This window comes from Ostrea edulis, chromosome 2, assembly GCF_947568905.1.
Source record: "Ostrea edulis chromosome 2, xbOstEdul1.1, whole genome shotgun sequence".
Taxonomy (NCBI): domain Eukaryota; kingdom Metazoa; phylum Mollusca; class Bivalvia; order Ostreida; family Ostreidae; genus Ostrea; species Ostrea edulis.
In genome coordinates, this window is record NC_079165.1 from 31,681,106 (window position 1) to 31,703,410 (window position 22,305).

The window sequence follows — 22,305 nt, forward strand, 5'->3', positions numbered from 1 at the left end:
ACAAAATAATTCACTAACATGTTTATTTTCAATTTATAGCACTAAAACTAATTACACATGAATAAACATTTTTACATTGACATGCATAAATAATGGAAAACAATCCGTTTAAATAAAACTATATTTGATATATGTATAGAAATCTGTAGACTAGCTGCATTTATGTAGAATTTTGGCTTATGTTTTAATAAACAAAACAAATACATAGCCATATGATTGCTGCAATTAATACACAGAGAAGGTACTGCTCACTTTGATATGGGGATTTATGATCAATTATCGATGGAGATCAATTTAGACCACTTGTACCTACAGGTAATTATTACCAGAAATAGTCTTGCTGCAATCATCTAATTTTAACTTAAAATTTATAACAGGATACATAAAGAAAACACAGAGGCCTATTATTGGAATTCCCCTTACCTATAAAAACTCTGTTTACGTCCATTGCTTATATCGTTAACAAATTTGTTTTGACGTTTTTGAAAAGTAGAGTAGTAAATATATAATTTTAATTGTGATGTTTCTTAGGAATTTTAAGCCTATGGAAACCCCCCAAAAATTATTTATCTATTGAAAATTATCATTAACAGTCATGGGTTTGTTGTTTATTAACTACCGCTTATATCAATGGTGCAACAATATGGCGTATTGATTGTAGTCATTCAATATGTGCATATCTGTTTATAAAATTTTGTACAGAAATTTAAAAGGGTAACTTGGATTAGCCAAGCACCAATTAGCACCCTGGACAGTACAGGTAAACTATAGAACTTATTGAGGCCACTCGTGTTTTTCACACCTCCGGTTGATAATTTCCCACCTGGCTGGTAGGTCAGTAATTTTTCACACCTGACCGGTCTTAATCACCCATCTGGCCAAAATCTTCTAGTCTTCAAATAGTGGCCGGTATTATAAGGGTAAATTACACATGTTTGTTAACAATTGTACTTTAAAAAGTGGCCGATGTCCGGTTTTCAGGGGTGGCCGGTTTTGTGAGACTTTCTTTGTAAGGAAATGTTAAGGTTTCTGCCGGGACTTTGAAAATCGGCCGATATTCAGGGAGAACCGGTTTTCTGAGGGGCCGGTTTGGAGAAGTTTCACTGTATATATATATATATATAAGTCTTGCCTAGATGGTCGAGCGGTCTAGCGCGCTGCTTACATGTTGCTAGGAGATTTGGTTCCGTAGGTCGTGAGCGTTCAACCCCGGGTAAGGGCGGAAGTGGGTATCCAAATGAAAGTGAACTTTTCTGTGCTTTATATATATATATATATAACGTATATATATATATATATATATATATATATATATACAACGAAAAGACCTTGATCTATAAGTTTGACCTACTTTTAATAAAAGACTGACCTATTTAATATGACCTGAACTATTTAAGGTATATCTTTCATACCTTGTTTCTCATGGCAAAACCTTTCATTTCATATTGCGATCTTTGACCTTGAACTCAGGGTTTGACCTACTTAAAAAACATAACCTTTTAGATATTTTCGGAATTATCTTAGGTTGGGCTTTCATATTTTGTATATATATATTCTTTGTGGCAAGACCTTGTTCACAATGGTGTTTGATCTTTGATCTTGGAGTTTGACCACTTAAAAAAAAAATCCCTGATCTATTCAATATCCCCTGAACTATTTAAAGTAGGGTTTTCATATTTTGTATATAGGTTCTTTGTGGCAAGACCATATTATTTTGTTAAAATTGACCTTGTGACCTTGACCTGGAAGTTTAACCCACTTTTAATAGAAACCTTACCTATTTAATACTTTCTGAACTACTTAAGATAGTGCTTTCATATTTTGTATATAGTATTCTTATGGCAGGGTCTTCATATCATACTATGATTATTAACCTTGGTCTTATCCATAAAAGCAAGATCATATTAGTCATATTGGTGTTGAGACATTTCTGTGTTATGTGATTCATTTTCAGTTACATGTATGTTGTCATCCTTTGGGGTTAGCTTGGGGCCACAATATGAGGTCAAAATTGTTCATAAAAATATCATTTTAAAAATCACAACAGCTGAACAATGGCTGGGCCAAAGTGACTCAGGTGAGCCATGTGGCCCATGGGCCTTTTGATTTGGGGGGGGGGGGGTATAGATGTGCGGTTGTAGAGAAGGTTTTGAAAACTGGTGAATTTTTTTTTTTACACTTTTTGCCCTACCCTTATAGACCATGGGCGAGTAAATGTAATGGGGGACCCCTCTAAGGATTTTTGCAAACAACTATTTTTTTAAAATGATAAATTGATTATAATACAGGTTGTTTGACATTCCTAACTTTTAGTAAGTGGAGGCGCTTACGAGTTTTGGTGTAAGAAACAGTAACTTGTAAAATTGATAAACAAAAACTTGAAAAACTCGTCAGGTCCGATATAGATGTTATTGACAATTGCTAACAAGTATTTTGTGAACGTATGTAACCCTTTCAATATATATCAAGTTGTTTGAACTAAATAAGTGGGGATATTAATTTACGAGTTTTGGGGCTAAACCTCTTCAGATCCTATATAGATAATATGGACCTATGAAAACAATAATTTTCTGAAAATATGTAATCCTAGCTTCGATTGTAAATCAGATTGTTTAACATTAATGCTTTTAAAAGACCTTTTCAAGTTTTGAGGCAAAAATATGAAAGTTGTTATTAGAGAATTGTTTGTTTGTTTTGAACATATTTTATTGGTAAAATAAAAAGGATTGGGAACAAATTCTAACAACTTATAAGTTTACTCCTAAAAAGTATTGCCACATCTAAAAAAATGGAAAAACTTTGAGAACCCTACAAACACAATATGGACATTTGCAAACATGCATTTTGCTTTAAAGAACTAAACCCTTTGCTTATATATAAAGTTGTTTGAAATAAATATATCTATTTGGGGACATCTATGAGTGTTTGAGCTAATTCGTGGGTTTTAATACCCGAAAATGAAAAACCTCTTCAGGTCCTATATTACGAAAGCAGGATAGTCTCATATTTGAAAAAGTAAAAAAAAGATTGAACTCGTTATAACGAGTTAGTATATCGTAATAACGATTTAATATCTCGCTATAACGAGTTAGTATCTCGTTATAACGAGTTAATTAACTCGTTATAACGAGATACTAACTCGTTATAACGAGATAATTAATTCGTTATAACGAGATAATTAACTCGTTATAACGAGATACTAACTCGTTATAACGAGATAATTAATTCGTTATAACGAGATAACTAACTCGTTATAACGAGATAATTAACTCGTTATAACGAGATACTAACTCGTTATAACGAGTTAGATTTTTTTGTTACTTTTCAAAAATGAGCCTATCCGGCTTTCGTACTATATTGATAACCTCTGAAAGCAATTATTTTCTGCAAGTATGTAACCCTTTAACTTTAAATAAGATTGTTTGACATTAATGCATGTAGAACTTTTAAAGTTTTTGGGCCAAAAACATGAAAGTTGTCAGTAAAATATCAAACAGTTAACTTGGTACTTCCGGTCAGATGGCGCAGTCATTCTAAGAGTGAGGTGCTTAGGCAAAATCCATTTACCATTCGTAGCTGAGGCACATGTGTCCTGTGAGCACGATTTGACAAACCTGTTTGCCCTTGAAAAAGGAGGAGATGGGTTGTCTCATACGACTAGAGAGAGAAATGTAGTAAAACGATTTCGAAGAACATTATTCTATTATAATATTCAGAGATGATGGACAGGTAGCCATGATAGAGTATTGGCAGTTTTGTGGCAGTTGAAAATCTGCCTTCTGATTATCATAACAGATTCTTCGACTTGTCGTTTGGTTGAAAGGGCTAACGTGAATGCAAGAAAATTTTCTGCTAGTGAAATTAATGTCAAAATCAAATAAATGCATTCTGATTTAATCATTGCATAACAGGGAAGTAATATATATTAAAGGGAAAATATTTGCTCCATCTAATTTTCAGTTAAGGTACCTTCACATTCACGGATTTTTCTTACGGATCCTTACGTATTCCACAAATCCGTAAAAGTACACGGATTGTTACGATTTAGACACGGATACTGATGAGTGATTTACAAATGCTTGCGATTGACTACGAGTCGGAGATCCGTAAGGACTCGTAAGAAAACTCCGTGAATGTTAAGCATGAATCTACTTAACCTGTCATTCAAAAGGTTAAAGTTTTTTCAAAAATAGGTCAAAGTCCAAGGTTGCAGGGTCAAAAGTTTTGATACCATATAAAAGGCCTGGTCATGAGGCATTTAAATATGAAATATCAAATCCCTATCCTCATGGTTAAAAAAATATAACCCAAGGTTAATGTTTTTGAAAAGTAGGTCAATGTCCAAGGTCAACAGTTCTGTTAACAAAAGAAATGTCTTCTAATGAGGCATCTATATTTGAAACATCAAAGCCCTATCACTCTTGGTTCAAAAGATATTCACCGGCAATGGTGACGTCTCCATATAAGTGACATATTCTTGAGTGGACGTTAAACAATATTCAATCAATCAATCAATATTACATGTACCAAGGTTAAAGTTTTTGAACAGGTCAAAGTTCAAGGCAAAAGTCATTAGGTTGAATGTCTTCTACCAAAACAAAGGTCTTTTCATGAGGCATCTACATGTAAAATAGCAAAGCCCTATCCCTATGGGTTCACAAGACATAGCCCAGGTTGAAAGTTTTTAAAAAGTAGGTCAAAAGTCTAGGTCAAGCCTAGAGGTTATAAAACTTTTTTGAGCACGTTTTCACACTCAAGGTCAAACTCTGTGCACTGAATTGTACTCGTACACAAAAGTGAATGTTATAAAACTTATTAGAATTATTCTCATACTCAAATGGAGTACATGCTAAAGATTTTTCGAGTATGCTGGGAGCTTGCTCAGAGTTGTACTCAAAACAAACATGGCAGTTTGAATATGAGTATGGTAAAAGTTTTATAACCTCCTGGCCAGAACTCTTGGTACCACAACAAAGGTCTCTTCATGAGGCATCTATATGTGAAATATCAAAACCCTACCCCCCTTGGTTCAAAAGATATAGCCCAGGTAAAAGTGTTTAAAAAGTAGGTCAAAATCCATAGTAAAGGTCACTAGGTCAAAAGTCCCGGTACCAAAGCAAAAATCTCTTCATGAGGAATCAATATGTGAAATATCAAAACCCTATCCCCCTTGGTTTTAAAGATATAGCCCAAGTTAAAGTTTTTAAAAAGTAGGTCAAAGTCTACAGTAAAAGGTCACTAGGTCAAAAGTCCTGGTATAAAAACAAAGGTATCCTCATGAGGCATCTTTATGTGAAATATCAAAACCCTATCCCCTTGGTTTTAAAGATATAGCCCAGGTTAAAGTTTTTCCTTAAAGTGTGACGCTGACACCGGCCAGGGTCATGACAATAGCTCTCCGGAGTCATCCCGGAGAGCTAAAAAATAAGTCATAAGAAAATTAATTCCATTTTGATAACCTCCTTTTTTATTCAATCATTTTTATTCATGAAACAAAGGAACTAGGAAAATTATATAACAAAATTTTCAAATGCCATATCTGGTTTTGAATTAAGAACTAGATGGCACAAAAACAATTCTATAAAACATTAACATACAGTCAATGTACCATGGAAGACAATGGATCATAATAGGAAATGCAGTTTAAATCCCATATTGAACTTGGGTGAAGAAAGCAAACACATTTACATAGCATCTGCTATAACTGAATTCATCATAAATAAAAATCTCAGTTGCTTATAAACTCCTGATTGGTTATCTATCAGAAAATAAAAATATTAACTTTCTGCACCATAAATGTGCCATAATTTTCACCTAAATTTGAAAAATAATGCACTTTTTCGATAATTGTAATTAAAAATTTGCTTCAATCTTATAGTGGATTGCTCAAGTATACTGTTTAATGAGTTACAAAACAATTGTAGGAATTCTGACAATATATGCACAAATGGAATGAAAAACTATACACTTGCAACCAGTGAAAACATACACTTGCCCACACAAACACATACTCTCACAAAGAACACATACTCTCACAAAAATATGGTACTGTATTCAAATGTAGCATTAAAACCATGCATATTCCAATGAAAAAAATGACTACCAATTTGTTCATTCACCACACTACCATATAATGCTGATACTTTCCCTGGACTCTGTCTAACACTACATGGAAATGTCTAAAGTCTATCATTATGTGTTCTTGAATTCCTGGGGGAAAAAATATTTCCTTTTTCAAAGATGATATACAGACTGAATTGGAATGTTTGAAAACCTAATGTTCTATCAATTAAAGAAAATACAATCTGGTAAACTATTGGAAATAAGAGTTGAGGTGTGTACAGGCAAGTTACCCTGTGCACAGACGTAGAAATAGAAAGAGGGGTTTGGGGGTGCAACCCACATATGAGGTGAAAAAGCTTAATAAGAAAAAATCAGTTAATGCCATTTTGGGGATTACAGCCCCTACTCGGGACTACTAGGCTGGGCTGTGACACTCCCTTGAAAATTTTCTGGATTCTACAATATGTGTATATCCATGCTAAAATTGTTCCTCTGAAGATGCTCTAAAATACCTAAAGACCAGTCTAGCTTCACATCTTGAAGCTTCTTGTTAAGTGATGCATGCATTCCATCATAACAAGAGAAGTAACTGCTACATGTATTTCCAGTCAAACAGTTGGATTACGCAATAAATATTTTACTGACAAAATAGTTGCACCATAAGTAGGTACTATTTGAATACAACAAAATATGGTGGTTAGTATCTCTCTAACTTGATATGTATTTGATTTCAAAATAAGAAATAAACTTCTCTGTCGACTCTCAGATTAGCTTTCACAACACGATAGAAAGCAAGGGACCCATGGCTCACATCACTCACCTAAACAATTTACATTTTCCGAAGTGAAAACATCAAATCTCAGTTATGGCTGCTACATGGCCATATTGAGCATGGTGTGAACTGACTTGTAACTAAGGATTATTGAGTAGATGATTTTCCACAAAATAATGAAATTAATATATTTTCATATGTCAAACACTGATCTTCAGCAGTGCGGCCCCATCCTCTACCCAGGAGCAATGGTTTGCGCAAACTAGATTCTATATTACATAAGGATGTTTGCATATTAATTTGACAAATTCTTAAGAAGAATTTGGTTTTTAAAATATCCCTATATATTGTTATGTAAAACTGTAAATGCCCCAACTTGAATCTTCACTATACAAGGAAGCTGCTTAATGAATCATTTTACATTTTTGGTCCAGTGGTTCTTAAGGTGATTCTTTAAACACACCACCCTATTTTTACTATTTCTAAATTATCTCCCCTTTGAAGACGGTGTGGTGGTCCTTCATTTAAAAAAAAAACTTGGATTCTTTTTCACCTAAGGAAACCTTCACACCAAGTTTAGTTGAAATTAGCTATGTGGTTCTTGAGAAGAGGTTGAAAATGTGAAAAGTTTACAGACAACAGGCAAACAGAAAAGCTAACTTGGATTTCAGTTCAAATGAACTAAAAAAAGCTTATCACACAGAATCACCACAAATTTCATGTCAGCTAATATGTCAACAGTGTTGCACTGAAGTTTACGAATAACACAAATGCTAGTTTAATTAACAAGTGTATATATGATGAATGCTTAAAATCAAACAAAAACATTAACATGTATCACTGTATACATCAGCCCTTTATACAGGTTTAAAATAAAATCCTGCTCAATGTCACAAATTTCACTGCATGATGGTGTATAAAATCCTTTATAAAACAAGAGCAGCATATCTAAAACTTTAAAGGGGCATTAGCTGTCATTATGTTACAAAAAAATTAATTCAATGAAAATTGTCCTATCTTATATATTTCAGTTATAACACCAATATCTAATTATTTCAAACACTTTTTACCCTCAAAATAGGCACATGAATATGTGATTTTGGTGATTAAATAATTATTGTCTTTCAAGACAATAATTCTTTAGATATTTCTTTACACTAGAAGTGGATATCTATCATACTTTTCCTAAGTTTCTCTTCTATTTGTACAAAATAAATGTTTTTATTAGTCAGCAATATATATTCCCATGCCATCGAGAGATTTTGGAAAAAAAAAAAATGGTTGCCATCACTTTCACAGCTAATGCCCCTTTAAGTCTCAGAACAGATTTATAATCATTAATGATCATCAGCAAACCAGAGACATACATACATTCATACAAAATAAGAATTTCAGCACCATGGTTTGGAGATGTAACAAAAGGGCCCTTAACTCCTCATCATTCTAAATAGCTATCTTGGTCGGATCTTTTCGTAATGGAATCTGTTACTCTTTTCCACATACTGTCCATTCACCAGATCAAAAGTCTGCGTTTTAATGAAGTGAAACTGTTTACGAATAAACTGATAGAACTCATTTTCCATTTTCCAAATTTTTGAGTCCTGTATCTTGGCTAGTGTTTCAGGCTTTGGGGGCACCTTGTGGGAAGTCCTCCTCAAATGTGATTTGTTACCTGTTAATAAAATCATTTACTTTACTAAGAGCAAATACAAGAAAGATACTTTTTTTTTGCATCATGATAATTGCCATATGATATGGGCACCTTAAAATCCAAAGGATTTCTCTCGTGCCTACTAAAAACCACCATCATCAGATACTGGTGCCAGCAACACAGTCACACAAGTACAGTTCTGTTTACTATAACATACAAGTATTCATGTTCTTATACAGATTCGGTTGTAAAACAATAAATGTCAGACCTCTACTATAGGTTGGACCCCCTGGCAAATGTTGACAAGGGGAGATCTGGACACACACCCCTTACACACACATGTGCTAATGCTCAGAAACTTTGTTGAGTGGATAGAATTATCTTCATCTTTTCCTTAATTTTTTTTTTTTTTTTTTTTTAAAAACTATGATAATTATTTTCCTGTTCTGCATATCTAACTTAAATTGAAATATTCAGCAGCAGCATAAAACAAGATGTGATCTTAAGACACAAATGCCCTTGAAAAAGCCCATACTAATGAAAGACTTTACATAATATGTTATTTCAACACAATGACTATTTTGGACTTATCCTAGAGTCGAAACCCCGGGGTTGCAAAATTCATAATTTTGGTACATCCCTTTCTGCTTTACCTAAATATGCCTTTAGTTTTTATACTGTATCAGCAAACTTAAAGATGTCTTCCAAATGATAAAGACATTTTATCACTACAACCATTTTGGCCCTGCCCTGGTAACAAAACCCCTACCCCTGGGATCATGAAATTTACAATTCTGGTCAAGGGCTACTTGTTCTTTTTAAATATTTATTTAGTTTCAATTTAGTATCAATAGCATTAAAGAAGTTTTCCACATAAACACTATTATGTCAAGTTTGGCCTTGTCCTAGAGTCATAATTTCTTTCTTTCTCTACCATGGAGATCATGAATTCTATACAATTTTGGTAGAGGTCTTCCTGCTCTACATGACTATGCATTTAGTTTTTCTTATACATGTGCAGCAGTAGAGAAGAGAATTTAAAAAAAAAAAAAGGTAAATTTTTAACCTGCCCTTAAGACCCCAGGGTACAGTAGTCCTGAAGTTAATAATTTAAGTCCCTCTTATCCTAAAGATACTTCATAACAACTTTGAAAAGAATCAGAATGGTAGTTATCAAAAAGTTAAAAACGTTCAGTTGTTAACACAAGATGATGGAGGCAGACCAATAGCAATAGGTCACCCGAGTGACTCCAGTGACCTATAAAGAGGACCAAATTCTTTAACAGTTTTCCAGCTTCATCCACACTATCAACATATGATGCTGAGCCATGGTAGGTTTACGATGTATCTATCAAAACAACACTCAACGCAAAAATTTTTTTATCATTTAAATGAAGTAATTATATTTGCTCATAGTCCACCCAAAGACATGGGAACAGTAGGGTGGATTATTTTAAAAGAATATCTTTAGGATGATACCATCATAAAAAAAAATATCTCCCAACATAACCTAATTTTCTTCATCATCGTAACTATAAGCAGCCTCAAGTACTTTTTCACTACGAAGCTGATGTCAGATGCAGGACAGCTCGCTTGGTCCTACAGTCTGATTACATAGCCTCCAGGTCCCAGGATCATGAAACATCTTAAGCTTAAGTCAAAATCTGAATAGTGTGATGAAATGATTGAGAAGTCAATCATTCCAAAATAAAATTGCTATTCAATATTGTTTCATCAAATTTCTAATGTCTGCAAATTAAAAATAATGAACATCTTACGGGTGATTGAAATTTTGACTCAAGTCTTGAGTTTGTTACATGATCCAGGACACCGGGATGATTTGCTTTATAAATATTTTTTTTCTGCTGCCTTGGGACAATGATTGCTGTAACCTTTCACAATTGCATTGGTGCATACCTTCTTCAAACAGTTTGACAGCCCCCCTAAAGAACCTCGGGAGGACCGCCTCAAGAACGGCTACAAAGTCGTGGAGCTCTTCAGTGACCCCCACCACCAGGTAGTGACGAAGTACATTCTCTTTGGCCATCTCTAGCGCCCACTTATTACCAGGCTCCCTACAAAAAGCAGCATCAATTTCTTCATACTTATTAACTATAATGTTTACTATTTCAAAACAACATATTTATATATTCATAAGGATACAATTTCTATGTAAGCAAGAAGAGTTAACTGTTTTAGTCCAATCAGTGTTCAACTGACAAATAATCAAGACTGTCAAAAATAAACTATAGTCTCTCGGTTGTCTAAGTGAATAAAAAATCATGTTTGGTTTATGAAAAAACAAGACCTTCACCCACACGTACCAAGTAAAAAAAAACAAACTTTAAATAAATAAATAGAAATGATGTCTCATTTCATTAGAAAATTATTTTATCAGCTAGCTAGAAGGCCTAAATTCCAAGATGCCCACCTTATAAAGATGTTATAGACAAAGAGTTTGATGTTATTGATGTTTTAAAATATCTAAAGAAAGTGATTGAGGATGATAACTCAGATTTCAATGATTTATCACTGTCTAATATTGCTGAATAAATCATTTATCAAACTTTGCATTTTAATATTTTTTGATAGTAAAAATTGAGTAATACATTACATTATATTGAGTTACCAGAAGGACAGACAACTCTGGTACAGGACTAAAGTAACTTTACATCGTTACTGATCCTTTGGAAAATGTGAAGCTGTGAACACTGGTTCCAATACATCAGTATTCTTGTCATATCAATTCATTGTAGTTAGGTGATTTTATCAAAACTGAGATTTCAGACTTCAAATGATTATAACTATTGTACAATATATACAATTTATACGGTACATGCACTGCATTGTTCTTTGAAAATTCAAGAGAATTACTTCCCTTGGTAAACATGAGATGTCTTGTGGTAATTATGTTATGACTAATTTGGATACATATAAAATAAGCATAGACTTCCTGAAAACAGTCCGTGGTTCATGATAATATGGCTTGTCATGGGATTAAATTGTATAGTACTTTATCTGATTTGCCCTATGATGTGAACACAGGATAATTTGGCTTGTCATGGGATTGAATTGTATAGTACTTTATCTGATTTGTCCTATGATGTGAACTCACCAAAAACAGAACAAATGAATCCAGAATCACTTTACTCTGAAAAGAATTTAATAAACCAGACATTTCAATGCAGCATACTGCTATACAACAACTGCATAGCAATATATCCCCCCCCCCCCCCCCCCCCGAATGACACACATTTCCCAAAATCTCAGGTCTGACCTTCATGGATTTGAAAAAGTGAACTTGCAATCACGGTGGATTGCTCCTGTTTTTATAAAGATGCAAACAATACTATGCTTCAATGAGGGTGGACATGATGTCAGGACCCCTCCCCACTTAGAACCTCGCGTCCTTGCAATTTCCCATATAGTGCCCCCTCCCACCTCAGATCTTTGAAACAGTCCCTATTGTACTACGTCAGGTAAAGACTATCCTTCATGTATCTCAATATAAAATATAGTATTGTTTACATTTTTTTTTTAAAAATGAGAGCAAGCTTCTGAGTTGCAACCCAATGCTCGGAATACAAAAACCTTAAATCTCTAACAAATACTCTCCCTACTGTACTATTGCTGCCATTTATAGCTCAGAAAGTCCACAGTTTTAATCAGCTGTGTGCAGCTGGAAGAATTCTAAACATTAAATCTTTCCATTAAGTTTTAATTGTACTGGTGTGGAGAATCAGCAAACGGAGTCTAGCTAGCATTGTGATGTTTACCAGCACATTGAGTCCTGTCCACAGAAGAATGGGATCTGTAACCAGAGATGCACAGGGTCACAGTCACTGCCTCCCTTCTGGACACACTCATCAAGGGTCTGAAAATAAAAATAAGCTTGAAGTATGATATGATAAATGCTAGATAGTTACACTCAGTAAGAGCTGTAAATTATCTTGGCATTGACGTTGGATAACACATTTCTAAGTTATCATGGATCTCCCATGCAGAACACACAAAACTGTTGATGTATCATCTTTTAATAATAGTGTCCTAAGAATATAGGGTTTAAGACGATTTATGAGGGACTGAAACAGCCCCTACAAAATCGTTTTTTTTACCTTTAAAAAATTATCATACACTCAAAATGTTCTCAACAAGGCCTAATTAATTCTATATCATTGACACTGTTCAATAAACTCATGTTCACTGTGATTTTTTATTTTCTAAACATTGGCTCAAGTCAATGCACCAGGTTTGCGATTATTGATAATAAAACAATTTTTGACATCATAAATCTCTGATAGTCCCTCATTATTTGCCCCGGACATCACAGAATAAATCTGAATCACAGTCAATATTTCATAGATCACTATTATGGAATCTAATTAGAACATGAAATTTGCAATACATCTGTATTACCATTCATTGATGAACTGATTAATATTCCGTTTATCCAGTCCTGATACAAATTAAATTACAGAATCTCTAAATAAATGAAATCAATTCATTTCCTCTCTTTTCATAAGAAGCCCTTGAGATTAGAAATTACATCACATGCATCCAATTAAGTCCTTGCCATGCCTCTTCAATCAAAGATGAATAGTGATTTTATCCTTAGTCAGAATCCATCATAAACAAATATTTCTATTTGTATTTAGCCCTCAAAAGACACTGCTTAGACATTTTGTCTCTGCAGTGGGAAGGGTGATATATTTGCTTTTTTCTCTGCTTAAAGAAAACACGAACAGTTTGTGTTTTTCTTCGACTACAGATGTCGTTTTTCATACACAGACTTCATTAATGCTGAAAACTCAATGTTGTGATGTGCTCCACTTCCAATGGCATCTTTGACATCTTCATTATTGGAGGTGGAAAAGCTCATGAAAAGCTCTCCTGAGTACAACAACTCCACTATCTCTCTACAGACCCCAAAAATGTCACTAATTAGATAGTACAAAAGTCCTGTAATTGGCTTTTATAACCAGCAAATCTTCTAACATTTATCCCTTTGGTACACTTTTGCTCACGGAAATGGAATGTTTCATGTTTCATGTTCTATGTTGATCCCCACCACTGCATAAATGGGTGTGAAGGTCATGAAGTCCAATCAATTCTGAAACTATTCTGACCACCCAAATACGAAGATTCACTCACTGATAGCATTGACATATGCCACAGCAAATTTTTCTTTCATATTTGAACTGAATGATGATTTCTTGACTGTTCTTTAGAAATATTGTGCAATTCATTTAGGAAATAAATTTTGTTTAACTTAGGGGTGAGATCAAAAGTTCAATGTGTGACAAAAAACTAAATTTACAGTTTTCACCAAGACCCCCCCCCACCCCCTTTAAAACTAAATATGATGAATGTTGAAACTAATAAATTAACAAGTTAAAACATATGATTATAAATATCACTGATACTTTTTCTACTGTTTATTCACAAACGAAAGTGAACACTAAACTATAAAATGTTCATTGTAATGTAAAATTATTATGTGGTTTTGAACAGTCGCTTGTCTTTTTTCTTTTTCCACTAAAATGTAATCAATGTTGGATGACAGAAACTTACGGTAGTTTTTACTCCCCCTCCCCTAAGTATTTGAATTTAGATTTTTATCTGACATCTATCTTTTGATCTCACCCCTTAGGTATCATACATCAGATACCTAGTAAACCAGTGTTAACAAAGAAATTAAGATTTTCTCATTCTAATACAACTAAATTCCAGCATTCTATCCAACATTCAGATGTCATTATGTTGAATTATTTACATTGATTTAGAAGTCACATTCATTTATCAATAAAAAAACAGCTGATGCAAACTTAATGAATGCATCAATCAATTTCATATTGCAAAATACATAAGTACTTTTTGTTCTAAAATAGTAACGGTTGCACAATAATTCTCCTACTCTTGCTATAATACACATCTAGTGCAGTTAGGTTCTCTAAAATTAAGTGGCAATTGTGTCATTTTTCCTCAAGAGCCTCTTATATTTGAAATTTATATAACAACTGTCATGTCTTTCTACTTGTGCATTTACTGAAGCAATGTTTTCAAATTTGCATGAAATTTTATTACAACTTCAGATTTCTTAAATCCTTTTGAATATCAATTAAAACTGAACTATGCTACATGTATCATCTAAACAATACATGAAAACATTATAAAACCATTATCATAAACATTCATATTCTAAATAATTAATTCCCCCAATTATTGCTCATTTTCTGAACGTTGTGCAAGGGGGGGGGGGGGGGGGGGGTATTTCAGTAAAATTAAACCTTTGGTTAAGGAAAAATGGATTGACTTTTGATGCGAAGCTGGATACAAATGTGAGAATAGATTGGATTTTGAAGTGCAACTGGATACGGATGTAGGAATGGATTGGATTTTAAGGTGCAACTGGATACGGATGTAGGAATGGATTGGATTTTAAGGTGCAATTGGATACAGATGTAGGAATGGATTGGATTTTAAGGTGCAATTGGATACAGATGTAGGAATGGATTGGATTTTAAGGTGTAACTGGATACGGATGTAGGAATAGAATGGATTTTAAGGTGCAACTGGATACAGATCATGAGATGTAGGAATAGATTAGATTTTTAGGTGCAACTGAATAAGAATTGGGGATGCTATATATTTCAATGTCAATTTAGGTAAATGTTGCATCATGGTCATGGTGTTAGTGTACTGTACATGTGTTTGATGGATATTGGCTATGACAAGATAGTGGTTATCAATACCTTACAGTTAAAACATGGGTTCCAGTCCTTGCCTGATAGAGTTGACAGTCAAGGTATGTTTCTAGGAAATTTTATCAGAAAAAACCCCCAAATATGCCCAAACATACATTGTATGATACTGTTAATTTAGTTTGCTATGTATCAGCTTACAAACAAGTCACAGTAGCACAGTGGTTAGAGCGTTTGCTTCATGACTGCATGGATGTTCGTGAGTTTGCACCATGCATGTGCCATAGCTTCACCAACCGTTAGTAAAAATTACTGGTAGTGATTGCTCCTTCGCCAAATGTTTGGCATTTAGAAGTGAGAGTACCAGGTCTTTCAGATATGACCTTAACAATGTCATATCATGCCATGGCACGTTTAAGAACCCTCGCTGCTATGGCCCTGAGCACTATAACTAAGCAGAGGTCTAAATTTGGTGGCGACGTCTAACTATGAGTGAAAAAGGGAAATACATGTATATCAAATAAACATTCAGGTTACATCATCTTATGTCCAAGATAAACCTTTCACCTCAACAATCTTTTACCTTGTCCAACAATTACTTTGATTGAGGTTAGGCATGAATTTTAATGTTTCCTCCCCTGTACCTCTCGGGTCCTTGACTTGGGTCAAATGACCTTGGGTTAAGTTCATGACACTTACTGATTAAATTTATAGAGTTTGTGTGAAGCATAATCTTCTACACTTTCTCCACACTATATTCAATATAAAGTGAGGCCTGCATGGTCATTTCTCCTCCTACTGATCCTGATCAATTAACCTCGAGTCAAGTTCGTAACATACCCAGAGGTCTTCAGCAACTTTCTGTAAGGTATGAATTTCAAATATTTCCTCATTACTGCAACAAAATCTTCAAGAGACCAAGACAGTTACAGTGTAATGTCTAAATAACAGTGTGTCATGGTACCGACTTGTTCACTGCCACAAAATCCAGACCAACAGTAACAATTTCCTGGTAGATGGTCCAAGGATACCCAAAATTTTAGACACATCAAATGAAGTGAGATTTTGCTGTGTTGGCATGGGATTTTCTATATTATTCAATCAAACAATGAAGTAAACCTGTCATTAATGCACCAATAGAAAGATGTTTTTCCATTGAATTTTCAAGCAAAAATTTGTGAATGCAAAAAAATAAAGTGGGTTCATTGGAAAATTTTGGGATTAATATGGGGTTTTTAGCAATTGATATTAAAACATATCCAAATAGTTTTAAGAAATTCTATAACATTTTCTTTTGCATATATAATCCCCTGTCCTTTACATAATTTTTTTTTTGGAGTGGGGTGGGGGAAGTGGGGTGGGGGTGGGGGAAGTGGAGTGGGGTGTTCATCTTTCACATTAGATACTCTGCATCTGATGTACATGTACAGGTGTTTCCAAAATTATGCAACATCATACACATACTTGTAACATGATCGTCGACTTTTTCATTTATATATGATAAAATGCTTTGAAATATGGCACGTTATTGAAGTCTTAATGGAGCTCTAGCACAACACAGCATACATCAAAATCTGTCCTGTTTTTTAGACCAGGCACACAACAGTGAACACAGCATACATGTAATTTATGTGAATTAAACAGTTAATGCTATTGCTGTATAAAATTTCGTTCTGATAAAATCTCAAAATTTACATTGAAGGCTTAAACATTTGAATTATTTATTGAATAAGCCTTTTATATAAGTGTGCATTACCATAAAATAACATGAATTAAATACTCTAACACTCGAATCTATTTCATGCTTGAGAGATCCCATATCAACTTTGATGCTGACAAGCTGTCAATTTTGCCATCAAATTTAATAACATTTTGCCCATGAACACAACTATTCTATACTGGGTTCATGAAAAAGTTTATCTGGTGGTCAATATAATAAACTATTACAATGTCAGAATGGATCAAAAATCAAAGTTTGACATGAAACTTGACACAATTTCACAGTGTTAACTGCAGGTATGTCTCGAAAGTCTGCAAAAATAAATTCCATGAAATATTTAAAGACCATAAGCGACAACTGTTATAAACAATTCAAATAATGGACGAAAATTCAAACTCGACCTGTAAACCATTGATAATTCATTATAAAATTACACACTGAAATCTGCAATCACAATAAAAAAAAAAGTTTGAAAAACTGAAAACTCCATGGAATTTTTAAAATCCATGGGCTGAAAGTGGGTCATGTAATCTTGATCTGTGACACCTCAATAGGCAACTACATACTTAATCTGCAGGCAGAACACAAATGAATTTGGTGACACAGATGGAGGGACAGCTGGACAGACAAGCACGGGTAACACTGTGCCCCTCTCAATGGCTAGGGCACATAGATTGTGGTGAAAGATTTACTTCAGATTCCAAGAAGGGCATGCTTGCTCCTTTTACAGCTGCATGTGAATATGGATATAAATGGTACTACATGTCGGCTATAATGGACAGTCTCACAATCTAATCAATATACATATTTCATAAATAAAATCATAAATGATATGGGAAAGTTGGTATCTGGGAGAGATTGAAAATCATTTCAATACTCCTGTCTTACCTCTGTATTGCCTGCTTTTCGTCTCCTAAGAAATGGTCGGAAATCATCGCCATAGCGAACAAAATAGTAGTAGGAAACTAGGCGCTCCAGTGGGTCCCTAATTAAGTTCACATAGATTGGTAACTTGGCCACTCCGAATCTGTGAACACAAAGAATAGAAATTTACCAAATTCTAGTTTATCAATTACCCTATTCATTGCATGCTATGATCATATATTCAGAGTAGAACAGGTCTACAAATATACTTCACACTTTATAATAGGGTGTGAGACACCCAATATCATAATGTACAGACATTAGGAAGAAGTACTCCTTTCTTATCATGATATACTTTTTAGACATTTTTCTGCATACAGGTAATTTCTTTACATGTTTGTCTAGACTGTTCTGGATAAATTCTATATACATAGGTTTTCAGAAAATTAAGAAAAAAAATAGCTAAAACGCATCAAAGATGCATATGGCCGAGTTGCAGTTTGGAAAATTATGCACGCTTGCATTCACGAAGTAAAAACATGCACATATTTAATATGGTTTATAAGTATGAAGCTTAGAATGGCTGAAATAGGTATTTAGTGTGATAATGACCTTGACCTTTGGCCTTTGGATTTCAAAAGCAACATGAATCTTGAAAATCATCAGGATTTGAAGTCTGATAAACATGCACCAGGAAGTACATGTATAAAAGTTAGAGGCAAGCTCAAATTTACAGTATATAGTGAAAAAGATACCTTGACCTTTGACCTTTTGACCTCAAAATAAATAGGAACCTTCCTCTTTTGGATGTGATCAAAATATGCAAGTCTGACAAAGACGCACCAAGTAGTATGAAAGTTAGAGACCGGACAAGCTCAAATCTATGGCATTTAGTGACAAAGTGACCTTGACCTTTTGACCTCAAAATAAATAGGGACCTTCCTCTTTTGGATGTGATCATGCTATGTAAGTTTCACAAAGATGCCCCTAGTAGTATGAAAATTAGAGACCAGACAAGCTCAAATCTATGGCATTTAGTGACAGTGACCTTTGACCTTTTGGCTGCAAAATAAATAGGAACCTTCCTCTTTTGGATGTGATCATGTTATGTAAGTCTCACAAAGATGCACCAAAAAGTATAAAAGTTAGAAACCAGACTAGCTAATTGTGGACGCCGCCCGCCCGCCCGCCTGACTGGACGCCCATCCTTTGCCAATTTAAAAGCAGAGATTTGCTACGCAACTCGGCTAAAAATTCCTAAGAAGAAAAACCGAAGCATACTTTAACCATAGTGGCCAACAAATAATGTTAAGAAAAACTACACCTGTAAAGAGCACAATTCAAACAGGGCAGAGATCAAGGTGGTGATTACTGGAAGACAGTATGTAAATCTAGGGGAAGAGGGAAATTACCAAAAACCTACAGGCCATTTTCCTATACCACAGTCCCGTTTGCTTCGACCTCAAAGTTGATAGGGGTCTTTCTCATTCCATGGCAAATCTCTGTGTGAAATTTGATGATTCCCAGTGAAAAGGAACAAAAAATGCATTAAGGCCTTCATATCTCTGCTAATGTATACACATTGTAAAACATTAAATATTGATGGCGCCAATATACGCATGCTTACAGTATGTTTGAATTCTTAATTTATATATTTACCTCCTCCTTTTTTGGTTTCAGATTTGATATAAAAACATAGAATTGATCAAGGATGGACTTCCTGAATTTTACCAGTATAACCTGATGAATAGTTTTAAACCAGATGATACATTTACCTATACTTCCTCCTTGACAAAACACTACCGCTTTAAGGTTAGTCAATAACTAGCAACATTTATAAGTTGTATAACTCTTGTGCATTCAATATTTTGAATTTATGCCTATCCACTCACTGATAAAAGCAGCACCACTAAATGACCACTTTCAATATTTAATCAGATAGCAGCTCTTATCAACAATCTTTCCTTACTCCTTATTCCTGCACAATAATGCTGATAACAGTCAAAAGATCAAAGAAAAGCTATCAGAGAGCAATCCTACAATATTGATGATTTTTTTGTACTTGATAAAAATCTCATCAAGCTGTGGAAGAATCAGAACTTAGAAGGTCTGACTGACACAATATTACCTTGCAAGTCAGGTTTCAAGCTGACAGAAAGAAAATTGTAGTGGTGGATCTTGGATGGAAGTAGAGGTGGGGTGGAAAGGACCGTGCTCTATGGATTTATGCTGAGCTAAGCAATAGGTTATTGAAACAGAAAACAGCAAATAAGCATTGCTATCCTAAACCCTCAGTATAGACTTAACTGGTGGATTCTTAGTTCAACAGAAAAATCAAATAATGTATTACAGGTATTTGGAATAAAATTTAAAATCCAAGGCTTGGAAACTGATATTTACAGACACTAATCTCAAAACGCTATTCAAAATAAACACAGTGATATCAAAGATAACATAGCTCATTTGCCCAAATTTCATTTGAACTCTGAAGAGGGGGAAGCCTCCAATCAAACACGATACCTTAAAGTAGTTAATTCACAGGGCTTTTAGTTATGGTTGGCAACTATATTTCTGCTTGCCTATTCAGCCAATTGTAGGGTCAACTCTTTTTGCGTAAATTTGCTCTAAACTTTTAGTCCTAACCCTTTGACTACCAGCATCCAGAACATGACCTGTGCACTCTTTCGTGGGATTATATTACTAGTATGTTGGTGAATCACTGGCACAAGTAGGTAACACAAAAGAATCCTACAGTATTACTTGCAGCAAAAGTTGCTTCAGAACTGTAGCTCTCTGCTCAAAAAACCAAATTGGTCTATCCCAATAGAGGTATAGTTCTGCAGCTACATCCAAAGTACAACAGCAGACCATAGCAGCAGGTTATGCTTCATTATCAGAAGTATTATAGCATAATCCTGGAATGTCCTGCAGTTCCTTAGAATTGTAAAAAGACTGAATGCTGTTAACTGTAGCTACAATACATGTACTAGCAGCATCAAAAAGCTCTCAGTACCGATACATGTACTAGCAGCATCAAAAAGCTCTCAGTCACGATACATGTACTAGCAGCATCAAAAAGCTCTCAGTCCCGATACATGTACTAGCAGCATCAAAAAGCTCTCAGTCACGATACACATATTGTCAGCATTATCTCCCAGTCACGATACACATATTGTCAGCATTATAAAAACTCTCACAGTCACGATACACATATTGTCAGCATTATAACACTCTAACAGCCATGATACACATATTGTCAGCATTATAAAAACCCTCACAGTCACGATACACATATTGTCAGCATTATAACACTCTAACAGTCACGATACACATATTGTCAGCATTATAACACTCTCACAGTCACAATACACATATTGTCAGCATTATAAAACTCTCACAGTCACGATACACATATTGTCAGCATTATAAAACTCTCACAGTCACAATACACATATTGTCAGCATTATAAAACTCTCAGTCATGATACACATATTGTCAGCATTATAACACTCTCACAGTCACAATACACATATTGTCAGCATTATAACACTCTCACAGCCACGATACACATATTGTCAGCATTATAAAACTCTCACAGTCACAATACACATATTGTCAGCATTATAAAACTCTCACAGTCACAATACACATATTGTCAGCATTATAAAAACTCTCACAGTCACGATACACATATTGTCAGCATTATAACACTCTAACAGTCATGATACACATATTGTCAGCATTATAACACTCTCACAGTCACGATACACATATTGTCAGCATTATAAAACTCTCACAGTCACAATACACATATTGTCAGCATTATAAAATTCTCCGTCATGATACACATATTGTCAGCATTATAACACTCTCACAGTCACGATACACATATTGTCAGCATTATAAAACTCACACAGTCACGATACACATATTGTCAGCATTATAACACTCTAACAGTCACGATATACATATTGTCAGCATTATAAAAACTCTCACAATCACGATACACATATTGTCAGCATTATAAAACTCTCAGTCATGATACACATATTGTCAGCATTATAAAAACTCTCACAGTCATGATACACATATTGTCAGCATTATAACACTCTCACAGTCACAATACACATATTGTCAGCATTATAAAACTCTCACAGTCACGATACACATATTGTCAGCATTATAACACTCTCACAGTCACGATATACATATTGTCAGCATTATAACACTCTCACAGTCACGATACACATATTGTCAGCATTATAACACTCTCACAGTCATGATACACATATTGTCAGCATTATAACACTAACAGTCATGATACACATATTGTCAGCATTATAACACTCTCACAGTCACAATACACATATTGTCAGCATTATAAAACTCTCACAGTCACGATACACATATTGTCAGTATTATAAAACTCTCAGTCATGATACACATATTGTCAGCATTATAAAAACTCTCACAGTCATGATACACATATTGTCAGCATTATAACACTCTCACAGTCACAATACACATATTGTCA

General features: G+C 34.4%; 1 protein-coding gene across 3 annotated transcripts in view; it reads right to left on the reverse strand.

Moving 5' to 3' along the window:
- Positions 1-5,440: 5,440 nt before the first annotated feature.
- The window catches only part of LOC125682517 (heparan sulfate 2-O-sulfotransferase 1-like), a 37,096-nt gene continuing 20,231 nt past the window's right edge, over positions 5,441-22,305 (reverse strand). For all 3 annotated transcript variants that reach the window (XM_048923148.2, XM_048923147.2, XM_048923146.2), the window contains 4 exons: positions 17,796-17,934; positions 12,263-12,360; positions 10,404-10,561; positions 5,441-8,507 (listed from right to left, as the gene is read on the reverse strand). In XM_048923148.2, coding sequence (XP_048779105.1) covers positions 8,287-8,507; positions 10,404-10,561; positions 12,263-12,360; positions 17,796-17,934 — 616 coding nt within the window. In that variant the 3' untranslated portion in view covers positions 5,441-8,286. The remainder of the gene's footprint in view (positions 8,508-10,403; positions 10,562-12,262; positions 12,361-17,795; positions 17,935-22,305) is intronic.